The following is a 14,898-nucleotide window of genomic DNA, read 5'->3' as shown; positions in this document are numbered from 1 at the left end:
ACCAAAATTGTTGGTTACCAGCTATGCCTGTGACTGCCAAGAACGATGAGGTTGTCTGTCTGTTTATTCAAGAAAAATATTCTAATTTAAAATAAATCCGATTTTTTTTTTTTTTCTCAAAAAAATATGTCACGTGTTTTACTTTTACCAGAAAAAAAAAAAAAAGGGACGGAAGGAAGGACGTATTATAATTGGCGGGTCGGGGTGAGGGTCTCCCATCCATTTGGAAACCCTAGTCCCTACCACGGGGTCCACAGCAACCAAAAAGCGCTTTGCCTAAGTTTACCGCAGCATCTGCCATCTGTCCTCAATCACGTGCTGACCTCCGACTCACGATTCCATATTCGTAATTTGTGAAGACTAAACACAGGGCTTTTTAACTTGTCGACGAAATTAAAGAAAATTTTTTTTCCCACAATTAGGAAGATTCTTCAAACGGAGTCGTTTCAAAATTTCAAATTGTTGCCAAACCAAATTATCTCCAAACACTACACAACCCACATACAAAGCCCAAACAAGACACAACAGCTCTGACAACACACGCAGCGCAGCAACCCTCCTAAATTCAGAAAATTAAAAAAAAAGGCAAACTCAAAAACTCAAATATTTGCGGAAGAGAGAGATGCGGTCGTTGCGATAAAGGCTTGGTCGAGTCGTTTCCCTTACTCTTTTGAAGGTCAGAGATTTTGAACAAAACGACATCATCAATAGAGTCGTCTGCGCCAATACTATGCCGTTTTATCTGTCATACAACTTCACCGACTCTTCTCTGATCCTTCCATGCCTTTCGATGTTCTGTAGCCGCTTCTAGGCTTGTTTTTTTTTTCCTTTTTTCCCTTCGGGCTTGAGGTAACGTTCATCTCCGCTGATTTATGTTCCTTTTTCTTAATTTTCAAGTTATTAATATCCTTTTTTTATTATTTAAATTCATTTTCTGAAATTTAGGTGTTGTTTGGTTGTGTAAGTGCGATAACTGTATTTGTTGTGTTAGATAGAGATATTAAAGAAAGATAAAACAACTCAGCTTTTGAAGTAGCTGTATTTATTCAACAGCTGAAAATTTGAATTAGCTGTATTTATTCTTTCCGCAGCTGAAAAATTGATGGAGGTTTAGGATTAGTTTTGGCTATATGAATGAGATTTTATTGTTATTTTATTATTTTTTATTTTTTGCTGTGAAAGCAAGGTGGAATTTTAAATTCCGTATTGGTTAAATACTTGTTGATTTTCTGTTTTTAAATTCAATTTTTTCGAGTTTATGTTAATTATGATGCAGAACACAAAATTATAATCTCCTATTGAACTTAGAATTTACTCGGCTGGAAAAAGTAAAACCACAAAGCTTTTTTGACCTTTTTCTGCTGAGTATGGTTCTATTTACGTTAAGAATACCACCCAGAATGAGATTTTACTTATTTTCTATTTTCTTATTTCTTCCCTAATAATTTGTTTTGGTAATTTTGCTGATACAGAGCCATGCCAACTTTTACTGCTCTAGCTTTGGATAGGCTGATAGAACCTAGAGATTCCAAATCTGTCGACATGCCAGTTCCCAATTCAAAACCTCCTCTTAAATCAAAATCTGGTCCTAATCCTAATTCCAAGCTGCAAAGGAGAAATAGTGCTTCAGCGGCTGCGGATAGGAAAATGGAGAGGAAAGTTAACCGCCCTCAGATTACCCCTGCACTCTATGCCACTCCAGAGACGACTCCACTTCCTGATTCACCGTCGTCATTCCCTCCTTCTCCTTACATTATCAATCACAAGCGGCGTGGGCCACGGCTTTTGAAAAGTTTCTCTCAGGCTGATGTGGCCTCTTGCAAACAGGGGATGGATGAAGGAGAGGTTGATGGGGATACTACAAAAGATGTCGATGGGGATGCTACAAAAATCACAGGAACAAAGTGTCTTGAATCAACTAGGAGTGCTGCTGTTACTTTTATCATTCCTGATCCTAGTAGAGAGGAGTGTGCATCTGATGTCTCCATAACTCCTATAGCAAAGGAGTGCATGAATGGTCTGCATGTTGGCTCTAGTGGAAAGGAGCATCTTAATGGTGTTAGTAGTGGTGAGTTCGGTAGCTGTAATGAGGAGTCTGATAGCAGTAGTATGGAAATTGGAAGCGCCAGTGTGAGCAATGGTTTGACCCGAAAAAATGATGCACTGAAACTTGTTGTATTGAGTTCAGAGAGAGACTCCGAGTGTGATGATTTCTTTGATCCGCAGGACTCAATGAGTCATACAAGTAACACAGATGGAGAAGATAATATTGGGCCAGAAAGCTCTGCAAAGGTTGCTACACCAATGGCAGGGGAGTTCTATGATGCTTGGGAAGGTACTTTGACTTTTAATTGTTTGCTTATTATTGCTTTTTTTTTTTTAAAAAAAAAATTATTTGACTGTACTTGATTGCATGAATATATTTATTTTCCAAGCTTGGGCGCTGCTGCACTGGACAATCTTGTAATTTTGTTTCTGTTGCATCTTACGTATTTTCTTGTACTGAAAATTGCTATCATGTTTACATTTTAATTGAATATTATGACATATCATGATTGCCTACAAAAAGAACAAGATAATGCCACAATTATTTATCCTGGGCTCCCAATGTTGACAATGGTATTCATTACTTTGAAGAATTAGACCAGGAAGTTCTGTGCAGTTTTATTGACATCTTTAAGATTTATGATGGAAGAATGTGACTGCAAAGTTCTGTGCATAACTTTATAGTTAGACTATATTACTGTATTGACATGCTTGTGTTACTTCAGAATTATCTTCTGAGAGTGGGCCACAATCCTCACATTATGATATTGAGGCTGAACTGCGTGAAATAAGATTGAGTTTACTGATGGAGATAGAGAAGCGGAAGCAAACAGAAGAATCTCTGAATGATATACGAAGCCATTGGCAGAGGATCAGGCAACAGTTAGCTCATGTAGGACTGACACTGCCTGCAGATCCCACAGTGGTGGCAGAGGGTGAGCAGCCGAATATTGATCCTGCTGAAGAGCTTTGTCGGCAAGTGTATCTTGCGCGGTTTGTATCTGAATCTGTTGGGAGGGGTGTAGCAAAGGCTGAGATGGAGGCAGAAATGGAAGCTCAGATTGAAGCAAAGAATTTTGAGATTGCGCGGTTGTGTGATCGACTTCATTATTATGAGGCTATGAATCGGGAAATGTCTCAGAGGAACCAGGAAGCTGTAGGTGAGAACTCTGTGCATTGAATAACATCTTTATCTGCCCGGCTTAGTTTTTGAAATATTTTTCAAGGTTTCTGCGACATACCCTTTTTATTTTAGTCATATGCTTTGCTTAGATTGCATTCTTGTCTCTTCTTTGTGGCCAAGGAAGATCTACTGTTGGATTGATTTTTGTCTTGTTTTGTGTGTCTCATGACTTCTAAAATGCAATTTATACTGCTTTTCTGAGAGTATTTATGTCTGTTAATCACTCAAATCTTGATTTGCTGATGCATTGAGATCAAGCAACACTTTATTTTCACAGGATTAGTAATTAAATGGTTAAGGGCAAGAAAAGAGTTGGGGGTCTTTGTTATTCTGGATTTTGCTTTTGGTGAAATTTGCATAATTACTGCTGATACTTTTGTAAAAGAGAAAAGAAAGAGAAGGAACAGCCGAGATAAAAGCTGCTTTACTAGAGAAAAAGTCAGATATGAGAGTGGAAAAATCTTCTTTTACTTATGTTTATGTTACCTGTTTTGGGTAACAATGGGACTTGTAGCATGCTTTTTAAGCCTTATATGATGCAAAGATTGCATAAAGAATAGTGGAGCATTTCCAAAGTCTTTTGGGACCTTGTATCTGGCTTTCTTGGAATTGAGAACTCTTGAAATCGTTAATTCCTAGCATGCACTATGCTATCCCATTTGCAATAGTTATTTGATTTTGGAATTTTTGACTGCCAGATGCAGTGTAAACTAAGAAATATTTAAAATATATTGAAGGTGAGTATGGTCTCAGATATGAATAATTTTGGTTAGTTAAAATGAAAATTAGTATTTTTTCTAAAAATCTATAAATAAATAAACAGTGCGTAAATGATGTTTCTTTCTTGCTTGTTAGCACTCTCATTTTTTAACCTGTAGTTTAGGGCCTGCTCTCTCTCTGGATGACTGCCATCAAACTGACATTCAGGATAATTAGTTGGATTTGTTGTTCAGCCATTTCAAATTTTGCTAATGTAGAATATTTGTATGCATAGAGATGGCACGGCGGGATAGGCAAAGTAGGAAAAAAAGGCAGAGGTGGGTTTGGGGCTCAATTGCTGCTGCGATTACCCTTGGCACTGCAGCATTAGCATGGTCTTACCTCCCTGCAGGAAAAGCATCGACTTCGAATGGTGGCCCCCAGGCACCTGAGCATGATGATACAGCTAAACAATGAAAAAAAAAAGAAGAAAAAAACGTTCGATGTCATGCGTGGAAATAAAAGAATAAAACGGCCATTTATGCTGCTACTTTGTGAATAGTGATCGGTTGGTTTATCAGTTGCAATTCCCTGGATGCAGAGGCCAGAGGATGTATAGTACCATCAAATAATTCGGGTTATCTCGAGTTGTGCCATTGAATGACTATCCCGGAGGTGATGACTTTTGAATTGAATCAGCCTGTGTTATCAAATTAATATCTTTATTTAGCTGCTGTACGCATTAATCATAGCTCATGTTTGTTGTTGTACACCCAATGGAAGCCTGATGTTTTTGTTCTTAAATGCCTCGAGTAGGGCAATCAGTAGAGGACAACGAGCAGCAGATGGATTTGAAATAGTAGTTTACATGTGATAAAGAGGATTAGAATGTATTGCGGCTTACATGCATCTATAACATATTTGAGTTTGTTAAAACATTTTAAATTTTTCAACAAGGATGGTTGTATGCAGAACCCTCGTTTGTTTGAGCTGTTGTAGTGGATGTGTGAGTTACAGCTACATGTTTATCCGTGCTGTAGTCAGTTGGTCCTGAGGTTATTGTTGTAGATTTATTTTTTAAGCCAGCTGACTGAAAGTGAATATGTATGCTTCCACGTCTCGTGCAGTTATTCTAAATCTTTTTATCTTAAATTTGAAATTGATTTCGGGTCATTAATTAAGTCATTAATTAAGTTGTTGGTAATTTTTTATAAGATTTGATTGTATTATTTTATCAATCAATTGACAAATACTACATTATTTGAGATAATTTTTTAAAATAAAAAATTTAAGATATATAGCACTATTATTTTTGTATATAGTAATGTTACATAAATACGAAGTTTCAATAGTGTGTTCAAGGTTTTCCATTGAATTGATGTGTGATTGGCAAGAGCTTGATGTTATTTATTTCACTATTTGTTAGTGGTGTTCAATAATTGAATCAGAAAAAGTAAAAAATGAAAACAAAAAATTGAAGAGAGAGAGAGAGAGGAAAGCTGTTTCCCAGTTTTCTGAAGCTTTGGCGCGCCATCTTCGTTAAGGATGTAATTTCGAAAATTTATTATTATCTTTTATTTTCTCCAAAAAAAAAAAAAAAGCAGCCCGGCCCAAGTGGAGCAGCTAGTGGAAGCAGTGTGGGGCCTAATGCAGCGGGAATTAAAACGACGGCGGATTAAGGAACTTTATCCGTCAGGCACAGCTGCAACTGAATAACCGAAGAGAGAGAGAGAGAGTTACTTTGGAGCAGGCGAATGAAATCGACATGAAAGCAAAGCTCCGATAATGGAGCTAGGTGTACACATATCCTCTTCTTTTGGCAGTCTGTTCCCTAATTACAGCACACTAACAGCATATAGAGAAATTAAATTTGGGTTCCAAGGCAGAAGTAGTAGTATCACTTGTAGAAGCAATGAGCACCAAAGCTTTGTATTGTCAGAGAAAGAAGTACAGCAACAGCAGCTTTGGAGTAACCAACGGGAAATGGACTTAGACGATGGTGATGAAATGGAATTTGACGACGCCTCGTCGTTTCTATCTCTGTCTGAAAAACCAGACAGGAATATGGCTTCGCCGGACGACTACGAGATTGAAGAACTTGACTACGCCTCTCATCCAAATCACAAAAGCGGTGAGTTTCTTGTTTGTTCTTTTCCAATTAAGACGCAAACGCCATATGAACTGACAGATGGAATTAATCGCAGGATATGTGGCAGTACTAGGGAAGCCAAATGTGGGGAAAAGTACGCTCGCAAACCAAATGATCGGTCAAAAGCTCTCAATTGTTACAAATAAGCCCCAAACTACAAGGCACCGTATTCTTGGTATCTGTTCTGGCCCAGAGTATCAGGTTTGATTTTTCTTTGTTAATATGTTTATTTTTTCTTTATTCATAACAATGTACCTCATTTGATTACAATTATGAAACTAGTTAGGATGATTTAACTGACTGTAGTTATGCTAGCAGATGATACTTTATGATACCCCTGGTGTAATTGAGAAGAAAATTCACATGTTGGACTCTATGATGATGAAGAATGTCCGCAGTGCCGGGATTAACGCTGACTGTATTGTTGTTCTCGTTGATGCTTGCAAAGCTCCTGAAAGAGTATGCTTCCTTGTATTCTCTTTTCATTTTTCAATAATTTCTTTCACCCTTTCTTAATTCATCATTTCCTGTTTCTAGATTGATGAAATTTTGGAAGAGGGAGTGGGAGACCACAAAGATAAATTGCCTATTTTGTTGGTACTGAATAAGAAGGATCTGATCAAGCCTGGTGAAATTGCTAAAAAGCTTGAGGTCACAACTTGTTTTTGATTTATGTATTACCATGGAACAGTTGTATGCATCTGCTTTGGAGAATTTTATTTAATTTTTTTTCCCCCAATTGATTCATTTAGTGGTAAGAAATTTGATGGTTTGCTAACGCCACCGCCTCTGCTGACATTCCATTTATGTTATTCCAATCACTTCACATTCTAACTATATTTTCTTCACTTTCCTTTCAGTGGTATGAGAAATTTACAGATGTTGATGAGGTCATACCCGTGAGTGCAAAATATGGTCATGGAGTGGAAGATATCAGGGATTGGATATTGACCAAACTTCCACTTGGCCCAGCTTATTATCCAAAGGTATGTCAAAGCCCAAGATTCGAGATTTTGGATACTATTTTTGGATACTATCTTAGCCTTTTATATCAGCCTTATGCTATTAACCTGATGTTTGAAATTAGTAGGATGATTTAGACACAATAAATGTTTGGAATCCATGTTGAGTTGATGGAGATGGCACTAGGAAGAGATGGGGAAAAATTTTTGAAAATTACTCTGCACCGAATTTCTTGCTTTCTTTTTTTCTCCTTTTCTTTTTCTTCTATGTCCTTTCCGAACTATCAATTCAATAGTTCTTATTTTCTTATGACTTTTTTTTCTGTGTGGGGAATTAGTTGCTTCTTCAGTGAATCTCTTTACTTGCTGTGTTTATGAGTTTCAGGACATTGTTAGTGAGCACCCAGAAAGATTCTTTGTAGGTGAGATTATTAGAGAGAAGATCTTTATGCAATACCGCAATGAGGTTCCTTATGCATGTCAAGTATGTAACTTAACATTTCAACACTGGCTCATATTTGTAGAATTTAATGCCTTTTTGAACTTTTGCATTCTGTGATTGAAAATTTTGGTTTTCTAATATGTGAAACCTCCAGGTCAATGTTGTAAGTTACAAAACTAGGCCAACTGCCAAAGATTTTATACAAGTGGAGATTGTTGTGGAGAAAAACAGTCAAAAGATAATTCTCATTGGAAAAGTAAGTCCATTCTTGTAACTGTATGAATTCCTAATTGCTTGATGCCTGAAGGAACCTTGGCTTGGCCGGGTCGGATGAAATAGAGGCCTTGACTTGTTTGGGGGGTAGAGCTGCCCAAGAGGCAGCACAAATAGAGGGTGGCAAGAGAAGGCACTAACAATAGTCAAAGATCTAGTATCCAGACCCTTTAAAATGAGGCAAATAATACATTCTATAAGAGTTCTGCATGTTCAAGGGCCGGCAGCATATGCAGTTCTGCAGATAAAATTACAAATGTTATTCAAAGTAATTGTAGTCGGTGATTGTAACCGGAGGTCTGGAGCATATATACTTGCACATGTCCACTCTCTAGCATATCATTTGATGTGGTTTCTGTGACATTGAATGTTTGCAAAACACTGTAGGGGGGGAAAGCTCTAAAACTACTGGCAACAGCTGCTCGGCTTGACATTGAAGATTTTTTACAAAAGAAAGTCTACCTTGAGGTACCAACCTGAACCCTTCTGTAATAATAATAATCTGTAGAGTTTGTCTGTTGATGAAAAAATAATATTGGGCTTTCACATCATATTTGGTGCGCTCTTATCATCAGTATCAATAACAAAGTGATAGACCCTCGGTTTTGTTGTAAAGGAAATAGATAATTTGACAGGAAAGGGATATGTGTTTTATCGAAATTAAGGGAAACAAGCTAACAGCCAGGTAGTTCAAGAGACCTGGTTCTCTCCCAAAGCCAAGTCTCAATACAAATAATTCTCGATATCCCTACACTTTCCCTTGTGCCCCTTTTTATTGCCTACATATTACCATAAATAACTCCTACCCATAATTACCCAGATTCCATGACCATTATGGCAGATATTGGTTACCATATCCATACCAAAACAATGTTCCCAAAACTGCCCGTAAATCAAGGTAATTACCAGCTAGGTACTTCCTTTCTTGCGTCGTGCATATGTGTACCTAATTGGTGGCCTATCACAAAGCTGCTGCATCAAATGTAAGCAATATTATGGGAGATTTTTGTTTGTTATTCATTTTCCTTTGTTCACTTATAACTCTTTTACGGAACAGATTGAAGTAAAAGTAAAAGAGAATTGGCGGCAAGACGAAGGACTTTTGAAGCACTATGGTTATGGGGGGCAAATTCAAGCATTGTGAATTGTGTGATGGTGAAGTTTCATCACAATTGACCCATTTCCCACTAGGTAAGTCAAGGTGGTCCGGTCATTGTAGAAAAAAATGACAAAAAGAGGAAATAGCTCTCAATTTTGTTGACTAGTATAGAATCCTCCCATATTGATTTTGTTTGTGTTAGTGTTTTGTTAAAGATGATTCATATCATCTATGATGTGATCTTGGACAATTAATGTCTTTTAAACTCCCATGACCATGAGAGCCTCCCCCACGGCTCTGGTAACATTGGCATGTTGGGTAACTTGAAGCCCATTTGCAGAGTGGATAAGCTCCTCCAAGGTGCCCATCCTATTCCCACGCCAGAATTATATTTATATATAGTAACCGGGCCTCCGGGAGTGTGTTCGTAATCTTCTAACTTGTCCTGTAATCCTGTTCATCAAATGACTAGACATATGCCACTCCACATGTCTTCATGTAAGTTGATCCGCAAATCTCGCCATTTAAACTGTCGGTGACATAAGTTTCACAGGAGAAGTCACTCGTTGGAAATTAGATTAGATCCTATGTACAGTTGACACTTGGGCCCGTTTGCCTGTACTTATAAAAAAAATATGTGGGCCCAGCAGTTTGATCCCAGACGTGGCAAAATTCTGTCACAGCAAACCCTAGGATTCGGTTTTTTTAGCGGAAATTTTTTCTTACACCGATCTTGCATTGAAGATAATGGGCCCACCAATTTTCTTATTATGTTTGCTGATGACATCATTGCCTAATTTAAAAACTATTAACAGGTTAAATATTAAAAAAAAAATTAAGGGGAGATTTTGTCAATTTTTTTTTTCAATGCTTGGATTTAGAAAAATTGATTTTATGATAGATTATATTTTATACAATTTTATATTTTTTTTTATCTTTTGCTATGTTCAACGTCTAATGCAAGATTTTAAAGCTTTAGCTCTAAAATATGAGTTTATGTGAAGCAAATACGCTTTTGCAGGTTGTGGTGTAAGATTAATTTTAGATAATTTTGATTATATTAATATATAAAAGATATTAGTCACTATTCCATTTAATGGTATACATAGTCTAATTCTAAACTACACCAAGCACACATAAATATTATATTTAACTTAATCCAATCACATCCCATTTGATTTTATGTAGCAATGGCCCCTTTGTGTTAATTAAGTCACTCTTCCTGATTTTTCACTTCTAAAATAAGTTTAAAAGCATTTAATTTACGTTGGCGAAAATTACGACGAAGAGAAGAAATAAATATTAATTACCTTTGGATAATGTTGAAAATTAATACTAAAATGCTGCCAAATACAGACCAGACCTAACCTCTAAAGGAGTAAAGGACGATGATTTTCCACCAAGGAAAGGAGAGTGGCCTTGCGTATCAAAGTTAAATTGAAGTAAAATAACACAAAAGGACGCGTGAAGCAAATGTATATATTTTATATTATGCAGCTATCAGCATTGATGAAGACGTCGCACATGCAAAATCTTCAATGAGAAAATAGTTAGTGATGTTGGGACGGGACCCTACATGGATGGAAATGATTAGAATAGAAGCAATGAGGCTACATAAAAAGAGCACTTGATGCTTACCTGGTTAATTAAAATCCCACCATTTGCGGATGGAACATAGAGACTTTTGTTTGTTTTCCATTTCCATCACGTCCTGCATCAAGTTCAACTGATTGATGAGCCTTCCTGAAGTTTCAATTTTCAAATGCCTATCAAGCATTTTCGCTTTTTGACAGATTTCTTCTTAGGAAAACCAAAAGATAGATGGAGGGAGAAAAAAATAATAATTAAAATAAGATAATAGAACAATCCGACGGCTGCTATTAGACTTTCAACTGGTTTCCCTACATATTCACCCGTACTGCATGGGTATGTACTATGTACATGGACCGTGGTTCGTCAGTGGTTGGGAATAAATTGAAGAAATTAAGAAAACAGTGACAGAATCTTAACCCCCCCCCTCCCCCCAAAAAAATCATTGGATTCGTTTATTTTATGGGATAAATCTTTAATATACATACATGGTAGTAGAACTGAAATGGTAAACTCTGAATTTACGAGAACTCCCATCATTTTGAATTATTATCTTGATCGTTGACCGAGGGAAGCCTAAATCAAAATCAAGTGTTCCCATCATTTTCAATGAGGATGGTAATTATCATATCCCAAAATTTCATTTTATTTTCTCGACGTTTTTTGTTCTCTTGGCTGTGATAGATCCCCCGACTTGTTTCCCATGCGTTATATCATATCAACGCGACTGATGATGACACTGGACATTCCCATGTGACTTTAAATAATCTTTTTTGTTGTAGATAAACCTATTTACCTTTGATACTGCAATAAAGTGGGAATTGAAAGAACGGTCCCAAGGTTGCAGGGGCAGTTTCTGTCAAATTATCTAATTCAGATACTACATTATTTTGGCAGTTCTAGGAGGAAAAACTTCACGAGTTCACTAATAAAAAATATAGCCTCAGCTCCACTGCTCCTTATCCACTCAGACACAGAGAGAGTGAAAGAGGATGAGGCGCTTGCATTTAGCTTTCGCAATCTTCTTAGCTTTTTTCATCCACCGGCAATCTTTCAACGTCCTACATGTTGAAGCAGGAGATGGATTTATAAGAACAAGAGGATCGCATTTTCTGTTGAATGGTAATCTTTACTTTGCAAATGGATTTAATGCATATTGGTTGATGTATGTAGCTTCTGACCCATCTCAGAGATCCAAAGTATCAACTGCTTTTCATGAAGCTGCAAGCCATGGCCTCACTGTTGCCAGAACTTGGGCTTTCAGTGATGGTGGTTACAGACCCTTACAGCGTTCCCCTGGCTCCTACAATGAGCAAATGTTTAAGGTCTTAGTTCGCTCACCCTGTTCTTGTTTCTCTATTCCTTCCAATATTCTGATGATGTTGAATATTTATTTATTTATTTAAATTCTTTTCCAAATGGGTGGTTTAAAAGGGATTGGATTTTGTGATAGCTGAGGCTAGAAAGTATGGGATCAAGCTCATATTGAGCTTGGCCAATAACTATGATAGTTTTGGAGGGAAGAAGCAGTATGTGAACTGGGCTAGAAGTCAAGGCCAATTCCTCACATCTGATGATGATTTCTTCAGAAACCCTGTTGTTAAGGGCTACTACAAGAACCTTATCAAGGTCAGTTATTTAAATATTTGATATTTTTTCTCTTGGTAGTCTAATTAACCCTGGCTTTGTATGGAACAATATTTTTAGGAGTACTTATTTTAGTGGATTAAGAAAAATGAGAAAGTCAACAAAATTGATGATAATGTGAAATTTTAACTTTTGATATACTGTTAAAAAGTTCATTATTCTGCTTGGAATTTCAGTTTGTGGTTGGTAATGGTGTTACTGAAGAATTTCAATTGACCATGATAATGTGAAAATTTCTTGAGGCTCTTCTTTTGTGAGATATGAGATGTATGATGACCACTACTATTTTGTCTATGCTTTTTGCAGACTGTTCTTAACAGATATAATACCTTTACTGGAATTCACTACAAAGATGACCCGACAATTATGGCATGGGAGCTTATGAATGAGCCGAGATGCACATCAGATCCCTCTGGAAGGACCATTCAGGTTGATTGATCTTCTTTCCCTTTTCTTCTGGTATTTCTTTCTTTGTTTATATTTTCAGTCTAACATTTCCTACTAAGCTTCAATTCTTTATTCATTAATAGTCTACTCCTTTTTAGCATGATATTTTTTTCAATCCAATGCTTTAAAAGTTGATTTGCATTTAATTTTGGTTTCAATTTGTTGGTCCACCTTAAATACTAAGATCGTCACTTATTAGTCCTCAAGGATTCACACAGCTCTGCCCACTGACAATTTATCCCCACCTCCATGAGGGTTAGACCCCATCAATGAATGCTTTTGTTGAAAACTCTTTTTACCTTTTCAAGAACCAGTCCAGTTCTAACTGCATTGTGATTTGGTGAAGTTTGACTTCTGTCTTAAACAGGATTCGTGATTAACTCGTGCTCATTGTTGTTTGTATCTTTGTACGACAGGCCTGGATAACGGAAATGGCTTCATATGTGAAGTCCATAGACAGAAATCACCTGCTGGAAGCTGGTTTAGAAGGATTTTATGGACAATCAACACCTCAAAGAAAGAGAGTCAATCCTAATCTTGATATTGGAACAGACTTCATTGCCAATAACCTGATTCCGGGCATTGATTTTGCAACAGTTCATTCCTACCCTGATCAATGGTATATTTCTTATTTAATGGAAACAATTAAATTACATTACTTGATGTCATAAAGCAAACAATATGAAATGAATTTGCTGAAATTTATTTTTATTAATTCTTACTGCGTGAGCAGGTTATCAAGCTCAAATGATCGAGATCAACTTTCTTTCTTGAACAACTGGCTCGACACACACATCCAAGATGCTGAGCACATTCTTCGGAAGCCAATACTCCTAGCAGAATTCGGGAAATCGCGGAAAGATCCTGGTTATAGCACCTACCAGAGAGATGTAATGTTTAATACCGTGTACTACAAGATTTATTCTTCGGCTAAAAGAGGAGGTGCAGCAGCTGGAGGCCTGTTTTGGCAACTTCTGACTGAAGGAATGGACGCTTTTCGAGATGGTTATGAGATAGTTTTGAGCCAAAGCCCCTCGACTGCAAATGTTATTACTCAACAGGCTCACAAGTTGTACCAAATTCGTAAGATTTTCGCAAGAATGAGAAATGTTGAGAGGCGGAAGAGGTCCAGGGGCATGAGGAGACGTCAGAGGCAGGGTGGAAACAGGGGAAGGCGCATAGGAAACTGAAAATATGTATTTGCTTGAACGAAATGAGACCCGGGTTGTATCAGCGCGTGTTGCTATCAACTTAAACGGATAGTCAGTCAGGTTTAGGGATAGCAACTGGATCGCTCCATAATAGATATCCATAATATTCATTTAATTAGATCGGATAATATTCATCTAAAAATTTTTAGATTTTGAAATGGATATTTTAAAATTATATCCAGATGGATATGGATGGATATGGATAATTATTTTTACCTAATGGATATCCGTTTAACCCAACACAAGTTTAAAAAATTTTAATTTTATAAAATAAAAAATAAAAAATATAATAAACAAACAATTATAAAAATATTATATTAACTAGTGAAAATTTTAAATTCCTCTTATATTAAAAACTAAAATTATCTTTTAATTTTTTAACTTATTTAATACTATTAATAATTATTATTTTATTTTATTAATTTAATATTATAAATGGACATCCACCGGAAAGTCGCCGGACCACCACCGGATCTTGCCGGAATTACCGCCGGACCTCGCCGGAATTCACCGGGAAGTTGCCGGACCGCCGCCACCGACCACCGGACCGCCATTTTATTATATATATATATATATATATATATATATATATTATTAGTAATATAAATAATTTAATAACCAAATTTAATATTAGAATTTTAATTATTTTATATTATTATTTTTATATAATAAAAACAAAATATCCATGGATATTCATGGATCTCCATAATTATATGGATAAAATCCATATTCATGTCCAATATTAAATACTGAATATGGATATGGATATATCCATTATGGATAATTATGAATTTATGTTTAGATGGATATTATCCATCTATAATTGGATATTTGTCATCCCTAATCAGGTTTTGGGAAGTTGTTTCTCTGTTAGTGATGAACGTTGGTCATCCAGGAGAGTAGCTAAGACTTTTTCTTTAAGTACATGTTAATCTTTATACTTTTGCGCTTTGGTGCCATGATAAATGTTGGAAGAATTTCAAAAACTTCATGAACCATATTATTTTTAAAGTTTAAAGAAATGAAGTGTACCTAACGGGAAAATAAGTTTACAATTTAATTAATTTCATGGAGAGAGACACTAAAGTGTACTTTTAAACACAGTTTCTCTTCTGAGTTTAGTTTTCAGTTACTTGATAATGGCACAGAT

The 14,898-nt window shown here is 36.4% G+C and overlaps 3 protein-coding genes across 4 annotated transcripts; all 3 read left to right on the top strand.

The window, feature by feature from the left end:
• The first annotated feature begins 500 nt into the window (after nt 1-500).
• LOC102612514 (uncharacterized) lies at nt 501-4,902 on the top strand. The gene is made up of 4 exons (XM_006466768.4): nt 501-849; nt 1,473-2,335; nt 2,772-3,206; nt 4,224-4,902. Exons 2-4 carry the CDS (start codon nt 1,477-1,479, stop codon nt 4,403-4,405), a joined length of 1,476 nt encoding a protein of 491 aa, XP_006466831.1. The 5' UTR covers nt 501-849; nt 1,473-1,476; the 3' UTR covers nt 4,406-4,902.
• Nucleotides 4,903-5,599: 697 nt separating this feature from the next.
• On the top strand, nt 5,600-9,342 carry LOC102612817 (GTPase ERA-like, chloroplastic). Of its 2 annotated transcripts, XR_008056503.1 has the most exons (10): nt 5,600-6,059; nt 6,133-6,278; nt 6,396-6,536; nt 6,615-6,728; nt 6,938-7,063; nt 7,425-7,523; nt 7,636-7,737; nt 8,142-8,222; nt 8,596-8,737; nt 8,812-9,342. XR_008056503.1 is itself a non-coding variant. In XM_006466769.4 (9 exons), the coding sequence occupies exons 1-9, from the start codon at nt 5,714-5,716 to the stop codon at nt 8,896-8,898; spliced, it is 1,242 nt and encodes a 413-aa protein (XP_006466832.1). In that variant the 5' UTR covers nt 5,606-5,713; the 3' UTR covers nt 8,899-9,284. The 2 variants fall into 2 exon arrangements, 1 of the variants encoding a protein (XP_006466832.1); XM_006466769.4 differs by lacking the exon at nt 8,596-8,737 and having other exon boundaries at nt 5,606-6,059; nt 8,812-9,284.
• A 1,893-nt stretch (nt 9,343-11,235) lies between these two features.
• On the top strand, nt 11,236-13,906 carry LOC102613112 (mannan endo-1,4-beta-mannosidase 7). The gene is made up of 5 exons (XM_006466770.4): nt 11,236-11,768; nt 11,878-12,072; nt 12,397-12,519; nt 12,954-13,156; nt 13,271-13,906. Exons 1-5 carry the CDS (start codon nt 11,436-11,438, stop codon nt 13,725-13,727), a joined length of 1,311 nt encoding a protein of 436 aa, XP_006466833.1. The 5' UTR covers nt 11,236-11,435; the 3' UTR covers nt 13,728-13,906.
• The last annotated feature ends 992 nt before the right edge of the window (nt 13,907-14,898 follow it).

This window comes from Citrus sinensis, chromosome 7 (assembly GCF_022201045.2).
Source record: "Citrus sinensis cultivar Valencia sweet orange chromosome 7, DVS_A1.0, whole genome shotgun sequence".
NCBI lineage: Eukaryota > Viridiplantae > Streptophyta > Magnoliopsida > Sapindales > Rutaceae > Citrus > Citrus sinensis.
Note: the sequence above shows the minus strand (reverse complement) of the source record. Positions and strands in the feature narration are given on the sequence as shown.

Coding starts and splice junctions, on each gene's coding strand:
- LOC102612514 (XM_006466768.4), top strand. CDS start 1,477: ATGCCAACTTTTACTGCTCTAGCTTTGGATAGGCTGATAGAACCTAGA. Junction 2,336..2,771: donor GTTCTATGATGCTTGGGAAG/GTACTTTGACTT, acceptor GTGTTACTTCAG/AATTATCTTCTGAGAGTGGG. Junction 3,207..4,223: donor GAGGAACCAGGAAGCTGTAG/GTGAGAACTCTG, acceptor TTGTATGCATAG/AGATGGCACGGCGGGATAGG.
- LOC102612817 (XM_006466769.4), top strand. CDS start 5,714: ATGGAGCTAGGTGTACACATATCCTCTTCTTTTGGCAGTCTGTTCCCT. Junction 6,537..6,614: donor CTTGCAAAGCTCCTGAAAGA/GTATGCTTCCTT, acceptor TCCTGTTTCTAG/ATTGATGAAATTTTGGAAGA. Junction 7,524..7,635: donor AGGTTCCTTATGCATGTCAA/GTATGTAACTTA, acceptor TGAAACCTCCAG/GTCAATGTTGTAAGTTACAA.
- LOC102613112 (XM_006466770.4), top strand. CDS start 11,436: ATGAGGCGCTTGCATTTAGCTTTCGCAATCTTCTTAGCTTTTTTCATC. Junction 12,520..12,953: donor CCTCTGGAAGGACCATTCAG/GTTGATTGATCT, acceptor TTTGTACGACAG/GCCTGGATAACGGAAATGGC. Junction 13,157..13,270: donor CATTCCTACCCTGATCAATG/GTATATTTCTTA, acceptor CTGCGTGAGCAG/GTTATCAAGCTCAAATGATC.